Genomic DNA, 17246 nt, shown 5'->3' with positions numbered 1-17246 from the left:
TTCTACAAGTCTGTTGAACTGCCCTGGAAGGATCTTCAAAAAGATATAACACTTGAAGTTTTTTTTGCGTGTTTTTTCTGTCCAGGCCACCCGTCGTGCCTGCAGTTCACAGTCAACATGACAGCAGCAGTGAGGACGTACCGCTGGCAGTGCATCGAGTGCAAGTCATGCAGCCTGTGTGGCACCTCCGAGAATGACGTCAGTTACTGCTCACCTGCTCGCTTCTGATTCGTTTAATTTGATTACCTCTTAACACTTCCACATGGCTTGGCATATCCAGAATATTGACTTTTTTTTTATTATCGTGTGTGTTTGCAAATCCCTGGCTGTAGGATCAGCTTTTATTCTGTGATGATTGCGATCGAGGATATCACATGTACTGTCTCAGTCCACCGATGGCAGAACCTCCAGAGGGTATGCACTTCTTCTAAAACTATTACATATACATTGTAATATATAAATAGAGAAGAATAGAAGAAGAATAGTATGATCAAGCAAACGTAAGGGTGTGTGAGTACTATTGTCCTAGCACATATTTGGGTTGGCGGCACGGTGGTGTAGTGGTTAGTGCTGTCGCCTCACAGCAAGAAGGTCCTGGGTTCGAGCCCCATGGCCGGTGAGGGCCTTTCTGTGCGGAGTTTGCATGTTCTCCGCGTGAGTTTCCTCCGGGTGCTCCGGTTTCCCCCACAGTCCAAAGACATGCAGGTTAGGTTAACTGGTGACTCTAAATTGACCGTAGGTGTGAATGTGAATGGTTGTCTGTGTGTCAGCCCTGTGATGACCTGGCGACTTGTCCAGGGTGTACCCCGCCTTTCGCCCATAGTCAGCTGGGATAGGCTCCAGCTTGCCTGCGACCCTGTAGAAGGATAAAGTGGCTACAGATAATGAGATGATATTTGGGTTTTTTTGGGATTTGTTAATACCTGGACTGATATGGATACTGAAATTATTCTCCTACGTACTGTAATATTATGCAATCAGGAATGTCAGGAGCATTTTTTGTGTGTTTTTATGTTGGCTGGTGTGTGTGGGTAGCAATGAACTGCTTGTGCTGAGTTTTATGTTTAAATAGTGTCTTTTATAGAAAGGGTGGAGCCAACTGACCTGCGTGCACGTGCACATGATTTCAATACCTTTGTACGCGCAATGCATTCATTTTTATTAACCATCCTCTGCACTCTCAGATCAGCTGCCCCCACGGTCTCTATTTCAAATTGCAATTAAATGGTATAAGTTAAGTTCCTTGTAATTGTGAAATACATCCAGATCGCTGTCATTTTGTGTCATTTGTTCATAACCTGACAACATACGCGTGGTTATGTCACATAGTACCAAGCAGTATTTGATGCTAAAAATGCTATGAGAACATTTTCTCCAAGCAAAAGAAGTACAGTGTTTTGCAAAAGTATTCATCCCCCTTGGTGTTTGTCCTGTTTTGTCGCATTACAAGCTGGAATTAAAATAGATTTTTGGAGGGTTAGCACCATTTGATTTACACAACATGCCTACCACTCTAAAGGAGCAAATTGTTGTTTTATTGTGACACAAAAAATAATTAAGATGAAAAAACCCCCAGAAGTTTGGAGCATGCATAGGTATTCACCCCCTTTCGTATGAAACGCCTAAATAAGAGCTGGTCCAACCAATTCACTTCATAACTCATATAGTTGATTAAGATCCACCTGTGTGCAATCAGTGTCACATGATCTGTTACATGATGTCTGTATAAATCAACCTGTTCTGGAAGGACCCTGACTCTGCAACACTACTGAACAAGCAACATTAAAACCAAGGAGCCTCCAAACAGGTCAGAGACAAAGTTGTGGAGAAGTATAGATCAGGGTTGGGTTATAAAAAATATCCCAAATTTTGAATATCCCAGGGAGCACCATTAAATCCATTATAGCAAAATGGAAAGAATATGTCACCACTACAAACCTGACAAGAGAAGGCCTCCCACCAAAACTCACAGACTGGGCAAGGAGGGCATTAATCAGAGATACAACTAGAAAAGCACTCGGAGAGCGCAGACCTCCATCAAGAATCCTTTAAAAAAATCCAGGATCCAGAAGGTGATCTGGATAACCTCCAAAATTTAATGGATTGTTACTTGTGTCCAGTCACACCTCTGGAAAAAATTTCAGAGCAATCCGTTCATAACTTTTTCCGTAATGTTGCTAACAGACAAACCAACAAACAAACAAACCAACGCTACCGAAAACATAACCTCCTTGGCGGAGATAATAAAGACACCAAAGATAACACTGAAGGAGCTGCAAAGCTCCACAGTGGAGATGGGAGTATCTGTCCATAGGACCACTTTAAGCCGTACACTCCACAGAGCGGGGCTTTATGGAAGAGCGGCCAGAAAAAGAGCCATTGCTGAAGTAAACGTTTGGAGTTTGCCCAACAGCGTGTGTCAGACTCCCCAAACACATGGAAGAAGATTCTCTGGTCAAATGAGACTAACATTGATCTTTTTGGCCATCATGGAAATGCCATGTGTGGTACAAACCCAACACCCTGAGAACACCATTCCAACAGTGAAGCATGGTGGTGGCAGCATCATGCTGTGGGGATATTTTTCATCTGCAGGGACAGGAAAGCTGGTCAGGACTGAAGGAAAGATGGCTAGCACTAAATACAGGGCAATTCTGGAGGAAAACCTGTTTGACTCAGCCAGAGGTTTGAGACTGGGATGAAGGTTTACATTCCAGTAGGACAATGACCCTAAACATACTGCTAAAGCTACACTGGAGTGGTTTAAAGGGAAACATTTAAATGTCTTGGAATGGCCTAGTTAAAGCCCAGTCCTCAATCCAATTGAGAATCTGTGGCATAACTTGAAGATTGCTGTACACCAGTGGTTCTCAAACTGGGGGGGGGGGGGGGCGTGGTCATAGACCGCTCAGTGGCAAATGCAAAAGGCTGGTTTACAGTTGCAACAACAAATAACAAATGTCTTCGTCTTCAGTCCAGCCAATGAAAACAGAGAGTTATTATTTGAAATCTCAGCAAGGAACTTTTATAGACACACCTCAAGTACATAAGAGATCACAGACATCGGAAACACACCACTGTGCAATCAAATCAAGCTCGTACCATTGCAGCTTTCATATAGCCTACTATTAGCTTTTCAATTACCTTTTACCAACAACCTTTTTAAAAGCTATATCCTTGCATATATAGCTAGCCTTCCAGCACTGCTATCGCAGTAATAATTTAAACAGTCTTTTTAAAAACTATTTCAGCCCTCTTTTCTTGCTTTAAAACTCCATTTAAATCTGATCTTACCATCTCTCTCTCCTACTTGTCAACCTACTCTTTCTCCTTTCTTTAATCTTTCTCCTACTTTTTTCTCTCTTTCCTCCACCTTTTTTTCAATTAAAAATTGTAAGGTCCAACATCGTATCACAGTTAATTATATTTTAACTTAATTACATTAAGCACAGTTTGTAGATTGCTCATTTTAGTGGAGCTAAGTCTGGTGCGTGGTGGTAAGGTGCCAGCATTCTTAGCTGAGCAAGTCCCTTTGCTACGTTCACACTTACAGAATAACGATCTTTTATTGGGTTAATAAACAATATGGACAAATTTCTAATTCGTGAAAAAAGAGCTGGTCCCACTGATGCACCAGTTCCCAAAAAACCAAAACTCCGCAAATATGACAAGTTATTTACAATACGGTTTTTCTGTTACTGGGACACTGGAACCACATCCGCAATGTGTCGTTTGTGCGGAGGTGCTCGCCAATGACAACATGAAACCATGCAAATTAATGAGGCACCAAGCACCCTGATATGAAAAACAAAACCAGTGGATTATTTCAAAAGAAAGTGTGATGCCCTTCATCTACAAAAGTCCACCATAACCAAACATACCACCGTGTCTAGTCAGTGTCTCAAAGCTTTGTACGTGGTCTCCCAAAGAATAGCTAAACTTGGGAAGCCACATACTATAGCCAAGACACTGATTTTGCCTGCAGCACAGGATATTTGCAGAATAATGCTGGGGGAAGCGCCGCCACTAAACTTAGTGACATTCCACTATCCAATGACACTGTAGCTTGCAGGATCTCTGATTTGGCCAGTGATGTTAAGGAGCAATTGCTACAACTAGTTAGACAGAGTCCTTACTATGCATTGCAGTTAGATGAGTCGACTGATATTGCTGGGCAGGCTGAGGTGCTTACCTACGTAAGGTTTGTAAAGACCAGGAGATTGAAGAGGATGTTCTGTTTTGTCTTCCTCTTCAAACTCATACAACTGGGGAAGCAATCTTTCATCTTATTGACTCATTTGTCAAAAATGCAGACTTGGTCTGGGAGGAGTGTGTTGGTATTTGTACCGATGGAGCACGATCAATGACGGGACGTGAGAGTGGCCTAGTGACACGCCTTCAACAGGTAGCTCCGTTAGCAAGATGGACTCATTGCACAATCCATTGTGAGGCACTTGCAGCTAAAACAAATGACGACGCTGTTCCAGTCTGTGCTTCAACAGGCAGTTTAGATGATAAATTACATTAAGTTGCATCCATTGAACTCATGGTTATTCGGGGTCCTCTGTCAGGAAACGGGTTCTGGGCATGAAAAGCTGCTCTTGCACACAGAGGTTCGCTGGCTTTCCAGAGGGGGAGAGTTACAGCGCTTGTATGAGCTGCAAGAAGAGGTGAAGTTGTTTTTGACTGAAAGCAATTTGGAACTGGCCAAGCACCTCCATGATTCCCTGTGGCTAGCTTACCTGTCATATTTGGTCGACATATTTGACAGACTGAATAGTTTGAATCTGTCTTTGCAAAGCTAAGATTCCAATGTGTTGGTCCTTGCTGACAGAGTGGATGCTTTCATCCAAAAACTTGTCCTCTGGCATGATCGCATCTCATCTCATCTCTAGCCGCTTTATCCTGTTCTACAGGGTCGCAGGCAAGCTGGAGCCTATCCCAGCTGACTATGGGCGAAAGGCGGGGTACACCCTGGACAAGTCGCCAGGTCATCACAGGGCTGACACATAGACACAGACAACCATTCACACTCACATTCACACCTACGCTCAATTTAGAGTCACCAGTTAACCTAACCTGCATGTCTTTGGACTGTGGGGGAAACCGGAGCACCCGGAGGAAACCCACGCGGATACAGGGAGAACATGCAAACTCCGCACAGAAAGGCCCTCGCCGACCACTGGGCTCGAACCCGGACCTCCTTGTTGTGAGGCGACAGCACTAACCACTACACCACCATGCAGCCGCATGACCACATAATTGTCGGAAATTGTGACATGTACCCCAGCCTCGCAGACGTCATCACTGAGGCACGCGGCAGTGATTTCTCCTCTATTTTTCAATCAGCTGCAGATCACCTGTCTGGGTTTAAGCAGCATTTAGTTTCTTACTTCAAGGAGGACTACTGGTCATTTTCATAGGCTCAGGACCCATTTGTTTGCACCACAAACGATTTGTCACTGCAAATGCAAGAGCAGCTTATTGAGCTGAAGAGTGACAACAGGCTGAAGCACCTTTTTAGCACCTGTTCTCTTCCATCCTTCTGGGTAACACTGATGCAGGAGGACCCCTAGCTCTATGACGTTGCCTTAAAAATTTTCCTACCTTTCGCGTCAACATACTTATGTGAGGCAGGCTTTTCAAAACTGACTGCGCTCAAAACTAAGTACCGCAATCGTGCACAGATTGAGGATGACCTGAGGCCGTGTTTAACTAAAATTGAGCCGAGAATTTGAGAACTCTGCCAAACAAAGCAGGCTCATGTGTCACACGACATTCGTTAACACTACCTCCCGTACTCTGGTAGAGTTTGTTTGTTCATTCATGTGTTTGTTTGTTTGTTAGCAACTTTGCAGAAAAAAATGTACAGACAGATTTTCATGAAAATTTTACTAGATACGTGTCTTGGCCCAATGAATAACTTAAATTTTGGAGGTGATCCAGAACCACGTCTGGATCCAGAAATTTTTAAAAGGATATCGGGTAAAATTGAACATTTTCAGTCTCGGACTGTGTTGTCTAACATTGTAATAATGCAATAATACACAACAATAAAAAACAGCCCAATAATAATAATAATAATAATAATAATAGATTATCTATCTTTTTTTTTTTGGGGGGGGGCTCAAAGTACACTTGCTACAGTCGGGGGGGCCCAGGTCACAAATGTTTGAGAATCCCTGTTGTACACCAACGCAACCCATCTAACTTGAAGGAGTTGGAGCAGTTTTGCCTTGAGGAATGGTCAAAAATCCCAGTGGCTAGATGTGCTAAGCTAATAGAGACATACCCCAAGAGATTTGCAGCTGTAATTGCAGCAAAAGGTGTCTCTACAAAGTATTGACTTTTTTGGGGGGGTTGAATACCTATGCACACTCCAGATTTCTGTTTTTTCATCTTAATTATCCCCTGCCCAAATGAAGTTTGGTGGGGGATAAAGAAACAAGGTCCATCCATCTGGCTGTCCATCCATCCGGTCACATTTTTGTTTCTGGGCCATATCTTTAAAACTACTGAAGATATCTTCATGAAACTTTGTATACATGTCAAGCAACATGTAAACTGGTGCCTTCTGCTATTTTGGATTTTTGGAAAAAAAAAAGAAGTATTTTTCTAATTTTTACATAAAAATAATTTTGACTTAGTTTCTAAGAGCAATGTTCATTTCCGGAGCATATATGCAAACCTATTCATGATACGGATTTGAAACTTGGTATACATATTAACAAGGTGATGTAGATGTGCCTTTTCATACTAAGAAATTTGAGAAATTTTAATTTGTCATGTTTCCATGGAAACAATTTCAGACTTAGTCTCTCAGGTTAGTCTTAGACCCCTAAGGTTTTGTTTCTGGAGTCGAACCTGAAAACTATGAGTGGTATGGTCTTGAAAGTTGGTATATGTGTTGATTAAGTAATGTAGATGTGCCTTTTGATACTAAGAAATGTGAGAAATTTTAATTTTTAGCTCGCCTGGACCAAAGGTCCGGTGGGTTTATGCCATGGGCTGCTGAGGTCAGTGTAAAGAGGTAGGGTTGGTTTCCTGAAGCAGAACTTGAAAAATGTGACAAATAACATCTTGAAACTTGGTATATAGTTGGTATATAGGGCAGGGATATACTGTAGATGACTCTGTCTTCTTGCTATTGTTTGTGTCACAATAAAACAACAATGTGCACCTTTAAAGTGGTAGGCATATTGTGTAAATCAAATGGTGCTAACCCTCCAAAAATCCATTTTAATTACAGCTTGTAATGCGACAAAACAGGACAAACACCAAGGGGGATGAATACTTTTGCAAGACACTGTATCAGACCAGTCCCCTGTAGTACAGGTATTGATGCATCTCTATTTTATAGATGACTGTGTAAAGTTCCAAACTGTTTCCTGTTCTCCACAGGGAGCTGGAGTTGTCACCTGTGTCTGCGACAACTGAAGGAAAAGGCCTCTGCTTACATCATGCTGAATTAATCTTCATTACATGTTGGGTTGCAGTCACCCAGCCTCTGCCTCCACAGCCTCATCAAGACAAACCAACGCAACAATGGCAGATTGAAAGAGATGCTCAATTCGCATGAACAAAAAAATACACACTGCATCATTCCTGCAGGGAGTATTTGCAAACATCCACTTCATGAAGAGAACAGGTTCCTTCTTCATTTCTGGTGCACCGCAGATGTGCCTCGTCTTTCTTCAGCCCTCAATATACTTTCCCCACATCTCCCTCGTCATTTTCTCCAGCTATCTGACGAGGGAATGATTTCTATTGATGCACACGTTTATTTGGCAGCATTTAGTCGAGAGGCGCCGAGCGACTCGTCACTGAAGAGTCAGTTTTAATGTGTGGCTCAAGAGGGCACTTGAATGGCAAGAGACTCTGAGTGTTCTCATTGGAAAAAAAAAAAAAAAACGCTTTGACTGCTGATGAGGAAAACACCACGAGATCTCACGGTTCCCTTCGTCCATTGGCTTTCGGTTCATGAAGCACCCCACTCGTGTTGTTCAGCCGCGGTGCCGCCCACTCTCTGCAGCCCACTGTGAGAGGCAGACACCAGCAAGGTTCCTGAGCGTATTTACCCACCAGGTCTGATTCAGAGCTCATTACCGCTCCAGAGAGATAAATGAATCAATGTATTATTCAGCTCCTTTCGACGTGCACCTTATGGAGCTCAACACATCACCCTCAGATCGAACGTTGATTAGAAGAAATTTGATATCCTGCAGTCTTAAGAGACTTGGTTTTGGATTTGTCTGGAAATACGAGTCTATTTTTAACGCACAAACTTTGGTGTTGTTTTCTTCGAACGGATACCCTTTAAGTTCAAGGAGGTCTGAGGTGCATGGCATTCAGCTTGGGTGAAACTCGTCCGTTAAAAAGATCAAACTTTCTGCTTTCATCCATCAAAAACACCCCCTTCCCCTTCTGCTTTTTTTTTTCCTTCTGAAAAAGCCAATATAAGATATTCTCTGTGTGTTTGTCAGGGTGTATAGTAATGAATTATGTCCAGCCTTGTTTTAAAAACAGGGCCTTAATGTTTGTTCTTTTTTTATATTATTACTTTGGATGCATGTTGTGATACTGTTTTAAAAATGAAACTTTTAAGAATGGGCGGGATTAAAAAAAAAAAAAAATCCGAAAGCACACTTAATTCGCAATAATGTGTTTGTGACCCTCATGGGGACGTTGCGTGTGTGTGTGTGTGTGTGTGCGTGCGCCACTTTTCAGTGGAACTGTGAAACTAGGCATCGTGTTGGAAAGGTGCAGAGGTTTTGGGATTTCAAGCTTCTCCATGATGGCACCGTATTTCCTTTCACTTCTTCTTTTTTTCCTTTTTACTCTTTTCTGGACAAACTGAAAGCCAGTTCTGAGAAACTATAGCGCCTCGTTTTTGTACAATGAGCTCTTTCCTATCTGTCCGTCTGCTTTGTGTTCTGGGATTTTGTAATTGCAGTGTGCTTAACAAAAAGAAAAAAAAATGAATAAACCCAGGAGAGTATCACTGGGATGCCAGCATGTGTATGTGACTTTGTGCTGAGGCGATTTTGAACCCAAAGTCCCGTCCATCTGTGGCCTACCTGAAAGACTGTCTGCTTTTTTTGGTTTCAGCCACAAGCTTTAAGTTGGGAGACACTCGCTCACTCGCTGTACATAAACTTTTGCTCTCTTATTTTTGAATGGAACGTACTTTTGCCATATGACTCTGAAAATGTTATGACTTCATATACATTAAAAATGTGAAAACGAAGCTTCCTGGAAGATAAAATCTGTCGGGTCATTTCTATTTTTGTATTTTTTCCAAAAAAAAAAAATGTGGTTTGAACCATTAGATGCTCATTGCTTACTTTGAACACAATAAAATAAAATTCAAATAGAAATGTTTCATGTTTAGACACAAGTCTGGGATTTTCTCCATCAGTACTATTACTTTCACCAATCCTTTTGAGTACTTTTGAGTACTTGTTTAACTATTTTGCACTGAGTGTGACTCTTTTTGACTTGATGACAAAAGCAATGAAAATACAGCCAAACCTTTGCATGTTGTGATGCCTTAGTTCATAAACAGAATGGAGTTTTTCTTTCTCTTTCGCAAAATCTACGCCTTCAGGCCTCATCCATGTGCACACGGATATTTTTGAAAACGTGTTTCTTTCTCTGGGTTCAGACAAAAGCAGAAGTTTGGATCACTGCCCTTTTTAAAACACACACACACACACACACACACACACACACACACACACACACACACACACACACACATTAAAACTCTACTTTTCCTCAACCTGTACATGGACACTGAAGTTGTGTGTGTGTGTGTGTGTGTGTGTGTGTGTGTGTGTGTGTGTGTGTGTGTGTGTGTGTGTGCAGGATGTTACCTTGAACTCTGTAATTTTTTATTCGAGAATGTGTTCACTATATTCATCCTGTGTTCTTCATTTTTTTCGTGATTTCTGCCCAGTTTTCTTAACATAACATTTTATCATGCAGTTTTCTCACGGACAAGAAACAGGTGTAAAAATTGTTTTCATTGTTTTTCAAAAATATCCTGATGATCCATGTGGACGTGGCCTCGGGACTCGAGCAGAAAGGATGAGAGCCGTGTTCCTGCTTCAAGTCTAAAGTAAAATCGGTAGAAATGTGTTTTGCTCTGTGGCTGATGCCGTCCTTCCGGAAGGGTCTGTGATTAGTCCGAATGAAGCTTGTCAGTTTGTTGGCCTTTGCTGTGGGGGTCAGTCATGTGATCTGATTGTATTCATATCTTGAATGAAGTACCATGTGTTTGACTGAGTAAATGTTCAGTAGAAGGTGCTGATCAGCTGCGCTTGTGCTCCGATCAGAGTCGTTTCTAAAGTTCCATGAAAACTTCAGTACTTAAGACTTAAAAGTGTATGTCTCGGGCTCGAAAATATCTGAAATAAATATTTTTGAATTGGTAAATCATAAATATAGTCCATATAGTCTCTCTCTCTCTCTCTCTCTCACACACACACACACCAGCCTATTGTATGGCTACACATCCCAGGTGTGTCCAGTCAAAGACAGAGACAGTCTTTGTTTTCTGTTTTTATGTTTTTTCCCCTGTTCCTTGTTGTTCTGTGGTCTTTGCTTTCGCCCTTTTTACATTTCTTTCTTTCTTTCTTTTTGCTATGCAGAAATGTTTCTTCGCCAAAGTGTTTGAATGGATTCATTTCATGTCAATATTCAGAAACAAAGTGAAAAAAAAATCAGGAAAAGGAATGAGCTTGAGCTCAGGCTATTGTCATTTTTCTTTTCTTTTATTTCATTTGAATTGATCGAGTCATTGATTTTTACCTTAAAACTAGAAATGCTTTGAAACTGAAACAGTTAGCAAGTTGCGTGTCACCGGCATTACATCTTTCTCCTTTTTAATAATACAATCCCCCTTTTCATTTCTGCCATTCTGAAACACGTGTCCTCATTCCTGACTTGTTCCTGCTGTAATTAATCCAGAACAGGGATTAAGGATGTGAAAACATCTCACAAAACTGAACATATGGAAAGAAATCACAGCAAGTAGATTTATTATCAGGGCTTGTAGGGGTGATTAGCATATGTATAATACTGTATAATACCTTGATTATACAAAAAAAAAATTCAAAGATCTTCGAGACGCTTTGAGAAATAAAGGTAACAATCTGTACTGTTCCTTATTTTCTGGCTGGTTTCATCGAGACGTATTTTGTACCTTTAGAACGTTCCATTATACCTTCAGAAATAATTGAAGGTACATAATTGGACCTGGAGGATCACTGATGAACATTTAAAGCTTTAGTCTTTAATCTACACCACACACACCACATGTGCAGCTTTACATTTAAACACAAAAGGTACAAAAGATGGTTCCAGTCCAGCGACAAGGAAACAGAACACAGCATCAGAGTCCACTGGAAATCAAGGACTCCATTCCAGTTCTGTAGTCATGAGAAAAAAAAATTCATTTCTATCTATCTATCTATCTATCTATCTATCTATCTATCTATCTATCTATCTATCTATAACATAAACCTTTTTAACGGTTTTATTTCATTCTTTTTTTGGGGGGCACGTGTTCCACATATTTTCTTGTTTTGTGAATCCCTCCATTCCTGGACACACTGCATTACTGTATGTCCAAAAATACTCACACCACAACCCCAGTATCTCACTTTCCAAAACACACACGCATGCACCAAAATCAGATCATTACCTTGGGCTCAGTCTCACACCATATATGTCTTTGGCTGCCTAGAATCATCATGTGGCAATTCATGTGTGTGTGTGTGTGTGTGTGTGTGTGTGTGTGTGTGTGTGTATACACACGTTTGTCTGTGTGTATGTTGAAGCATGATTGGAGACCCCAAGCCAATTACCACATCCAGCAGACAGGCTCTGACTCCTAGCCAATAGGAGTGCAGCTAGGCCCGAGGCGGTTGCCATGGTAACTCGGCGGGCCTGCTTGCATGGCGGATGATGCCGGGGTGATAGATTACTGTAAGTAGATGGGGTGTGTGCAGGGAGGGTGGGGGTAGTCATGCATAAATATAATGTATGAATAAATTTGGAATGCATTTCCTTTTTATAAACACAGTCAGAGAATCAGAAAGGAGTTTTAACATGCTCTAGTTTCATCCTTTCTTTCCACCACAGAGGCTCTGTCTCGGAGTATTGGGGTACTGGGGCAGTCCAAACATCTCAGCAGGGTATTTTGGCACACCTTTTTGTTTTGAGGTGTTCCATGTTGAACCGTATTCTCAGAGTAACCAAGAAATATGCAGTTACAAGCAGGACTGAGTTTGCCCTGAAACACAGCGAGAGCGTTAAAGAGCAGTAATGAGCAATTCGTTTAATTCAACAAACAACAACAATAATAATAATAATATGATAAAAATCATTCCTTTCATCTCTTCACCTCCTTGTTATTTAGTTATCCATATTAAATTATATGATTTAGTATAAATTATTCAGTAACTGCAGTAAAAATAATAGATGTAGTTACAGGAGAAAGGAATTAAAGTTTTTTTTTAAACATAAATGATATCATATTCCATGACAGTACTGCCCTCACTGATGCTGTCACCTCTTATGACTTTATCGTTGATCACAATCACTACACACAGATGGGAAAGTGAGTGTAACAGAGTGTAATGAGTGTTGGACAAAAAAACTCTTTTGTGAAATTCTTCAACTCTTCTGCCATCTAGAGTTCACCACATCGCATGGAACCTTAGTGCTGTTCAGTGTGAAAACATCTGAGAGATGTTCCTTAATTCAAGGACATCCAAGGTTTTTTTTAACTATTCAGTCCTTCATCTCATCTCATCTCATCTCATCTCATCTCATCTCATTATCTGTAGCCGCTTTATCCTGTTCTACAGGGTTGCAGGCAAGCTGGAGCCTATCCCAGCTGACTACGGGCGAAAGGCGGGGTACACCCTGGACAAGTCACCAGGTCATCACAGGGCTGACACATAGACACAGACAACCATTCACACTCACATTCACACCTACGGTCAATTTAGAGTCACCAGTTAACCTAACCTGCATGTCTTTGGACTGTGGGGGAAACCGGAGCACCCGGAGGAAACCCATGCGGACACGGGGAGAACATGCAAACTCCACACAGAAAGGCCCTCGCCGGCCGCCGGGCTCGAAACCAGAACCTTCTTGCTGTGAGGCGACAGCACTAACCACTACACCACCGTGGCGCCCGGAATGTTATTCTTTTGGTCATTATTTGCGTCTCTTGGAGGAATTGGGAGTAATATGCAGACGCAGTGATGAAGTATTTTTTCACGCTTATGGTGTTCATCATTCATCTTCAGGAACTGGAGAGGAGCATGGCAGAACCAGAGCCTATCCTGAGAACACTGGGCATAAGGAAGGAATAAACCCTGGACAGGACACCAGTCCTTCCATCACAGGACACCATGTACTATACATATACTGATAGTGTCCATCCATCCATTATCTGTAACTGCTTATCCTGTACAGGGTCGCAGGCAGCTGACTATGGGTGAAAGGTGGGGTACACCCTGGACAAATCTCCAGGTCATCGCAGGGCTGACACAGAGACAAATAACCATTCACACGCACATTCACACCTACGGTCAATTTAGAGACACCAATTAACCTAACCTGCATGTCTTTGGACTGTGGGGGAAACCGGAGCACCCGGAGGAAACCCACGCGGACACGGGGAGAACATGCAAACTCCTCTACTGATAGTGTATTTCATATAATTTTATTTTGTTAGGTCCTTCTCCAGCCAGACTCCTTCTACAATACCGTCACACAAAGTACATGAGGATACAGCTGGGTTTGAACACCCTGTACGGGACCAAACAGGGATGCAAGAGGACACAGGAGTTTTTGGTTCAAAAGGCACTGTTTTATTTACTCAAAATTAAAAAAAAAAAGTTTCCAAAGACCAAAATTAATAATAGCTAGGCCTATTAAAGAAGTCAACAAACTATAATTTGACTTAAGACAAGCAGCCATCTGACATAACGTTAACTGAACAAAACTGACCTCACACAATGAAACAAAAGGGAACATACAGTATATAGTGGCCTGGCCAAACTAAATCACACAGAAGAGGGTAAACAAAAATAAACACTGATGACAAACAGATACAAAGCAAAACTAACTAAAACCAAATCCCCCTCAGGCACACGGTGAGACGTGGTATGGCCTAATGAGCAGGCTCCAAGATTTATGTCTCCTCAGCCCTCAGCCACACCTTTTGCCCAACCAGGAAGGGACCACCCCCAATGTTCAAGGTAACCCAAGAAAAAAAAAAAAAACCTCAAACAACTAAACAGAGCTTTTGCAACCCTCCACTGTTTAAATGTGTGCACTCCATACAGTGGTGCTTGAAAGTTTGTGAACCCTTTAGAATTTTCTATATTTCTGCAAAAATATGACCTAAAACATCATCAGATTTTCACACAAGTCCTAAAAGTAGATAAAGAGAACCCAGTTAAACAAATGAGACAAAAATATTAAACTTGGTCATTTATTTACTGAGGAAAATGATCCAATATTACATATCTGTGAGTGGCAAAAGTATGTGAACATTTGCTTTCAGTATCTGGTGTGACCCCCTCCTAGAACTGCCACCTTATTGTGGTGGAGGGGTTTGTGTGCTTGAATGATCCTAGGAGCTATGTTGTCGGGGGCATTATGCCCCTGTTAGGGTTTCCCAAGGCAGACAGGTCCTAGGTGACAGGCCAGACCAAGAGCAGTTCACCAAAAAACCCCTATGGAGAAAAAATCCAGGACCGTGACGTCGCCCGGTAGGACGCAGCCGGGGCCCCACCCTGGAGCCAGGCCCGGGGTTGGGGCTCGTATGCGAGCGCTTGGTGGCCGGGCCTTTGCCCATGGGGCCCGGCCGGGCTCAGCCCGAAGAGGTGACGTGGGCCCGACCTCCTGTGGGTTCACCACCCACAGAGGTAGCAGTAGGGGTTTGGTGCAGTGTGGATTGGGTGGCAGTCGAAGGCAGGGGCCTCGACGACCTGATCCCCGGACACAGCGGCTGGCTGTTGGGACATGGAATGTCACTTCGCTGGGGGGGAAGGAGCCTGAGCTTGTGCGGGAGGTTGAGAGGTACCGGCTAGAGATAGTCGGGCTCACCTCCACGCACAGCTTGGGCTCTGGAACCCAGCTCCTCGAGAGGGGCTGGACTTTCCACTTCTCTGGAGTCGCCCGTGGTGAGCGGCGGCGGGCTGGTGTGGGCTTCCTTATAGCTCCCCAGCTCAGCCGCCATGTGTTGGAGTTTACCCCAGTGAACGAGAGGGTCGCCTCTCTGCGCCTTCGGATTGGGGAGAGGGCTCTTGCTGTTGTTTGTGCCTACGGGCCAAATAGCAGTATAGAGTATCCGGCCTTCTTGGAGTCCCTGGGAGAGGTACTGAGGGGTGCTCAGACTGGGGACTCCATTGTGCTACTGGGGGACTTCAATGCTCACGTGGGCGATGACAGTGACACCTGGAGGGGCGTGGTTGGGAGGAACGGCCTCCCCGATCTGAACCCGAGTGGTGTTTTGTTATTGGACTTCTGTGCTAGTCACAGTTTGTCCATAACGAACACCATGTTCGAGCATAGGGGTGTCCATAAGTGCACGTGGCACCAGGACACCTTAGGTCGGAGGTCGATGATCGACTTTGTAGTCGTGTCATCTGATCTCCGACCCTATGTCTTGGACACTCGGGTGAAGAGAGGGGCTGAGTTGTCAACTGATCACCACCTGGTGGTGAGTTGGATCCGCTGGCGGAGGAGGAAGCTGGACAGACCTGGCAGGCCCAAACGTATGGTGAGGGTCTGCTGGGAACGTCTGGCCGAGCACTCTGTTGGGGAGGTCTTTAACTCCCACCTCCGGGAGAGCTTTTCCCAGCTTCCGAGGGAGGCGGGGGACATTGAGTCTGAGTGGACCATGTTCTCTACCTCCATTGTGGATGCAGCTGTTCGGAGCTGTGGCCGCAAGGTCTCCGGTGCCTGTCGTGGCGGCAATCCCCGAACCCGGTGGTGGACACCGGAAGTAAGGGATGCCGTCAAGCTGAAGAAGGAGTCCTATTGGGCCATGTTGACCTCCGGGACTCCTGAGGCAGCCGACGGGTATCGGCAGGCCAGGCGCGCTGCAGCTCGGGCAGTTGCGGAGGCAAAAACTCGGAACTGGGAGGAGTTCGGGGAGGCCATGGAGAAGGACTATCGGTCGGCTTCGAAGAAATTCTGGCAGACCGTCCGGCGCCTCAGGAGGGGGAAGCAGTACTCTGCCTACACTGTTTACAGTGCGGGTGGGGAGCTGTTGACCTCGACTGGGGACATTGTCGGGCGGTGGAAGGAATACTTTGAGGATCTCCTCAATCCCACCGTCATGTCTTCCACTGAGGAGACTGAGGCTGATGACTCAGAGGTGGACTCGTCCATTACCCAAGCCGAAGTCACTGAGGTAGTTTGCAAGCTCCTCGGTGGCAAGGCACCGGGGGTGGATGAGATCCGCCCTGAGTATCTCAAGTCTCTGGATGTTGTGGGGCTGTCTTGGTTGACACGCCTCTGCAACATCGCGTGGCGGTCGGGGACAGTGCCTCTGGAGTGGCAGACTGGGGTGGTGGTCCCTCTTTTTAAGAAAGGGGACCGGAGAGTGTGCTCCAATTACAGGGGAATCACACTTCTCAGCCTCCCAGGGAAAGTTTACTCCAGGGTACTGGAGAGGAGAATTCGACCAATAGTCGAACCTCAGATCCAGGAGGAACAATGCGGTTTTCGTCCTGGTCGCGGAACACTGGACCAGCTCTATACCCTTCATAGGGTGCTCGAGGGTTCATGGGAGTTTGCCCAACCAGTCCACATGTGCTTTGTGGATCTGGAGAAGGCATTCGACCGTGTCCCCCGTGGTATTCTGTGGGGGGTGCTTCGGGAGTATGGGGTTCGGGGCTCTTTGCTAAGGGCTGTCCGGTCCCTGTATGAACAGAGCAGGAGTCTGGTTCGCATTGCCGGCAGTAAGTCAGACCTGTTCCCAGTGCATGTTGGACTCCGTCAGGGCTGCCCGTTGTCACCGGTTCTGTTCATAATTTTTATGGACAGAATTTCTAGGCGCAGCCAGGGGCCGGAAGGAATCCTGTTTGGGAACCACAGGATTTCATCTCTGCTTTTTGCGGATGATGTTGTCCTGTTGGCTTCTTCAAACCAGGACCTTCAGCATGCACTGGGGCGGTTTGCAGTCGAGTGTGAAGCGGCTGGGATGAGAATCA

The 17246-nt window shown here is 44.2% G+C and overlaps 1 protein-coding gene across 1 annotated transcript in view; it reads left to right on the top strand.

Annotated features, from left to right (window-relative positions):
• Positions 1–7472, top strand: part of dpf1 (double PHD fingers 1) — a 99918-nt gene extending 92446 nt beyond the window's left edge. Inside the window, exons 10-12 of the mRNA XM_060942170.1 lie at positions 86–198; positions 333–414; positions 7402–7472. Of these exons, the coding sequence (XP_060798153.1) occupies positions 86–198; positions 333–414; positions 7402–7472 (266 nt within the window). The remainder of the gene's footprint in view (positions 1–85; positions 199–332; positions 415–7401) is intronic.
• The last annotated feature ends 9774 nt before the right edge of the window (positions 7473–17246 follow it).

This window comes from Neoarius graeffei, chromosome 16 (assembly GCF_027579695.1).
Source record: "Neoarius graeffei isolate fNeoGra1 chromosome 16, fNeoGra1.pri, whole genome shotgun sequence".
Taxonomy (NCBI): domain Eukaryota; kingdom Metazoa; phylum Chordata; class Actinopteri; order Siluriformes; family Ariidae; genus Neoarius; species Neoarius graeffei.
The sequence above is the reverse complement of the archived record's forward strand: the minus strand, read 5'-3'. Positions and strand labels throughout refer to the sequence as shown.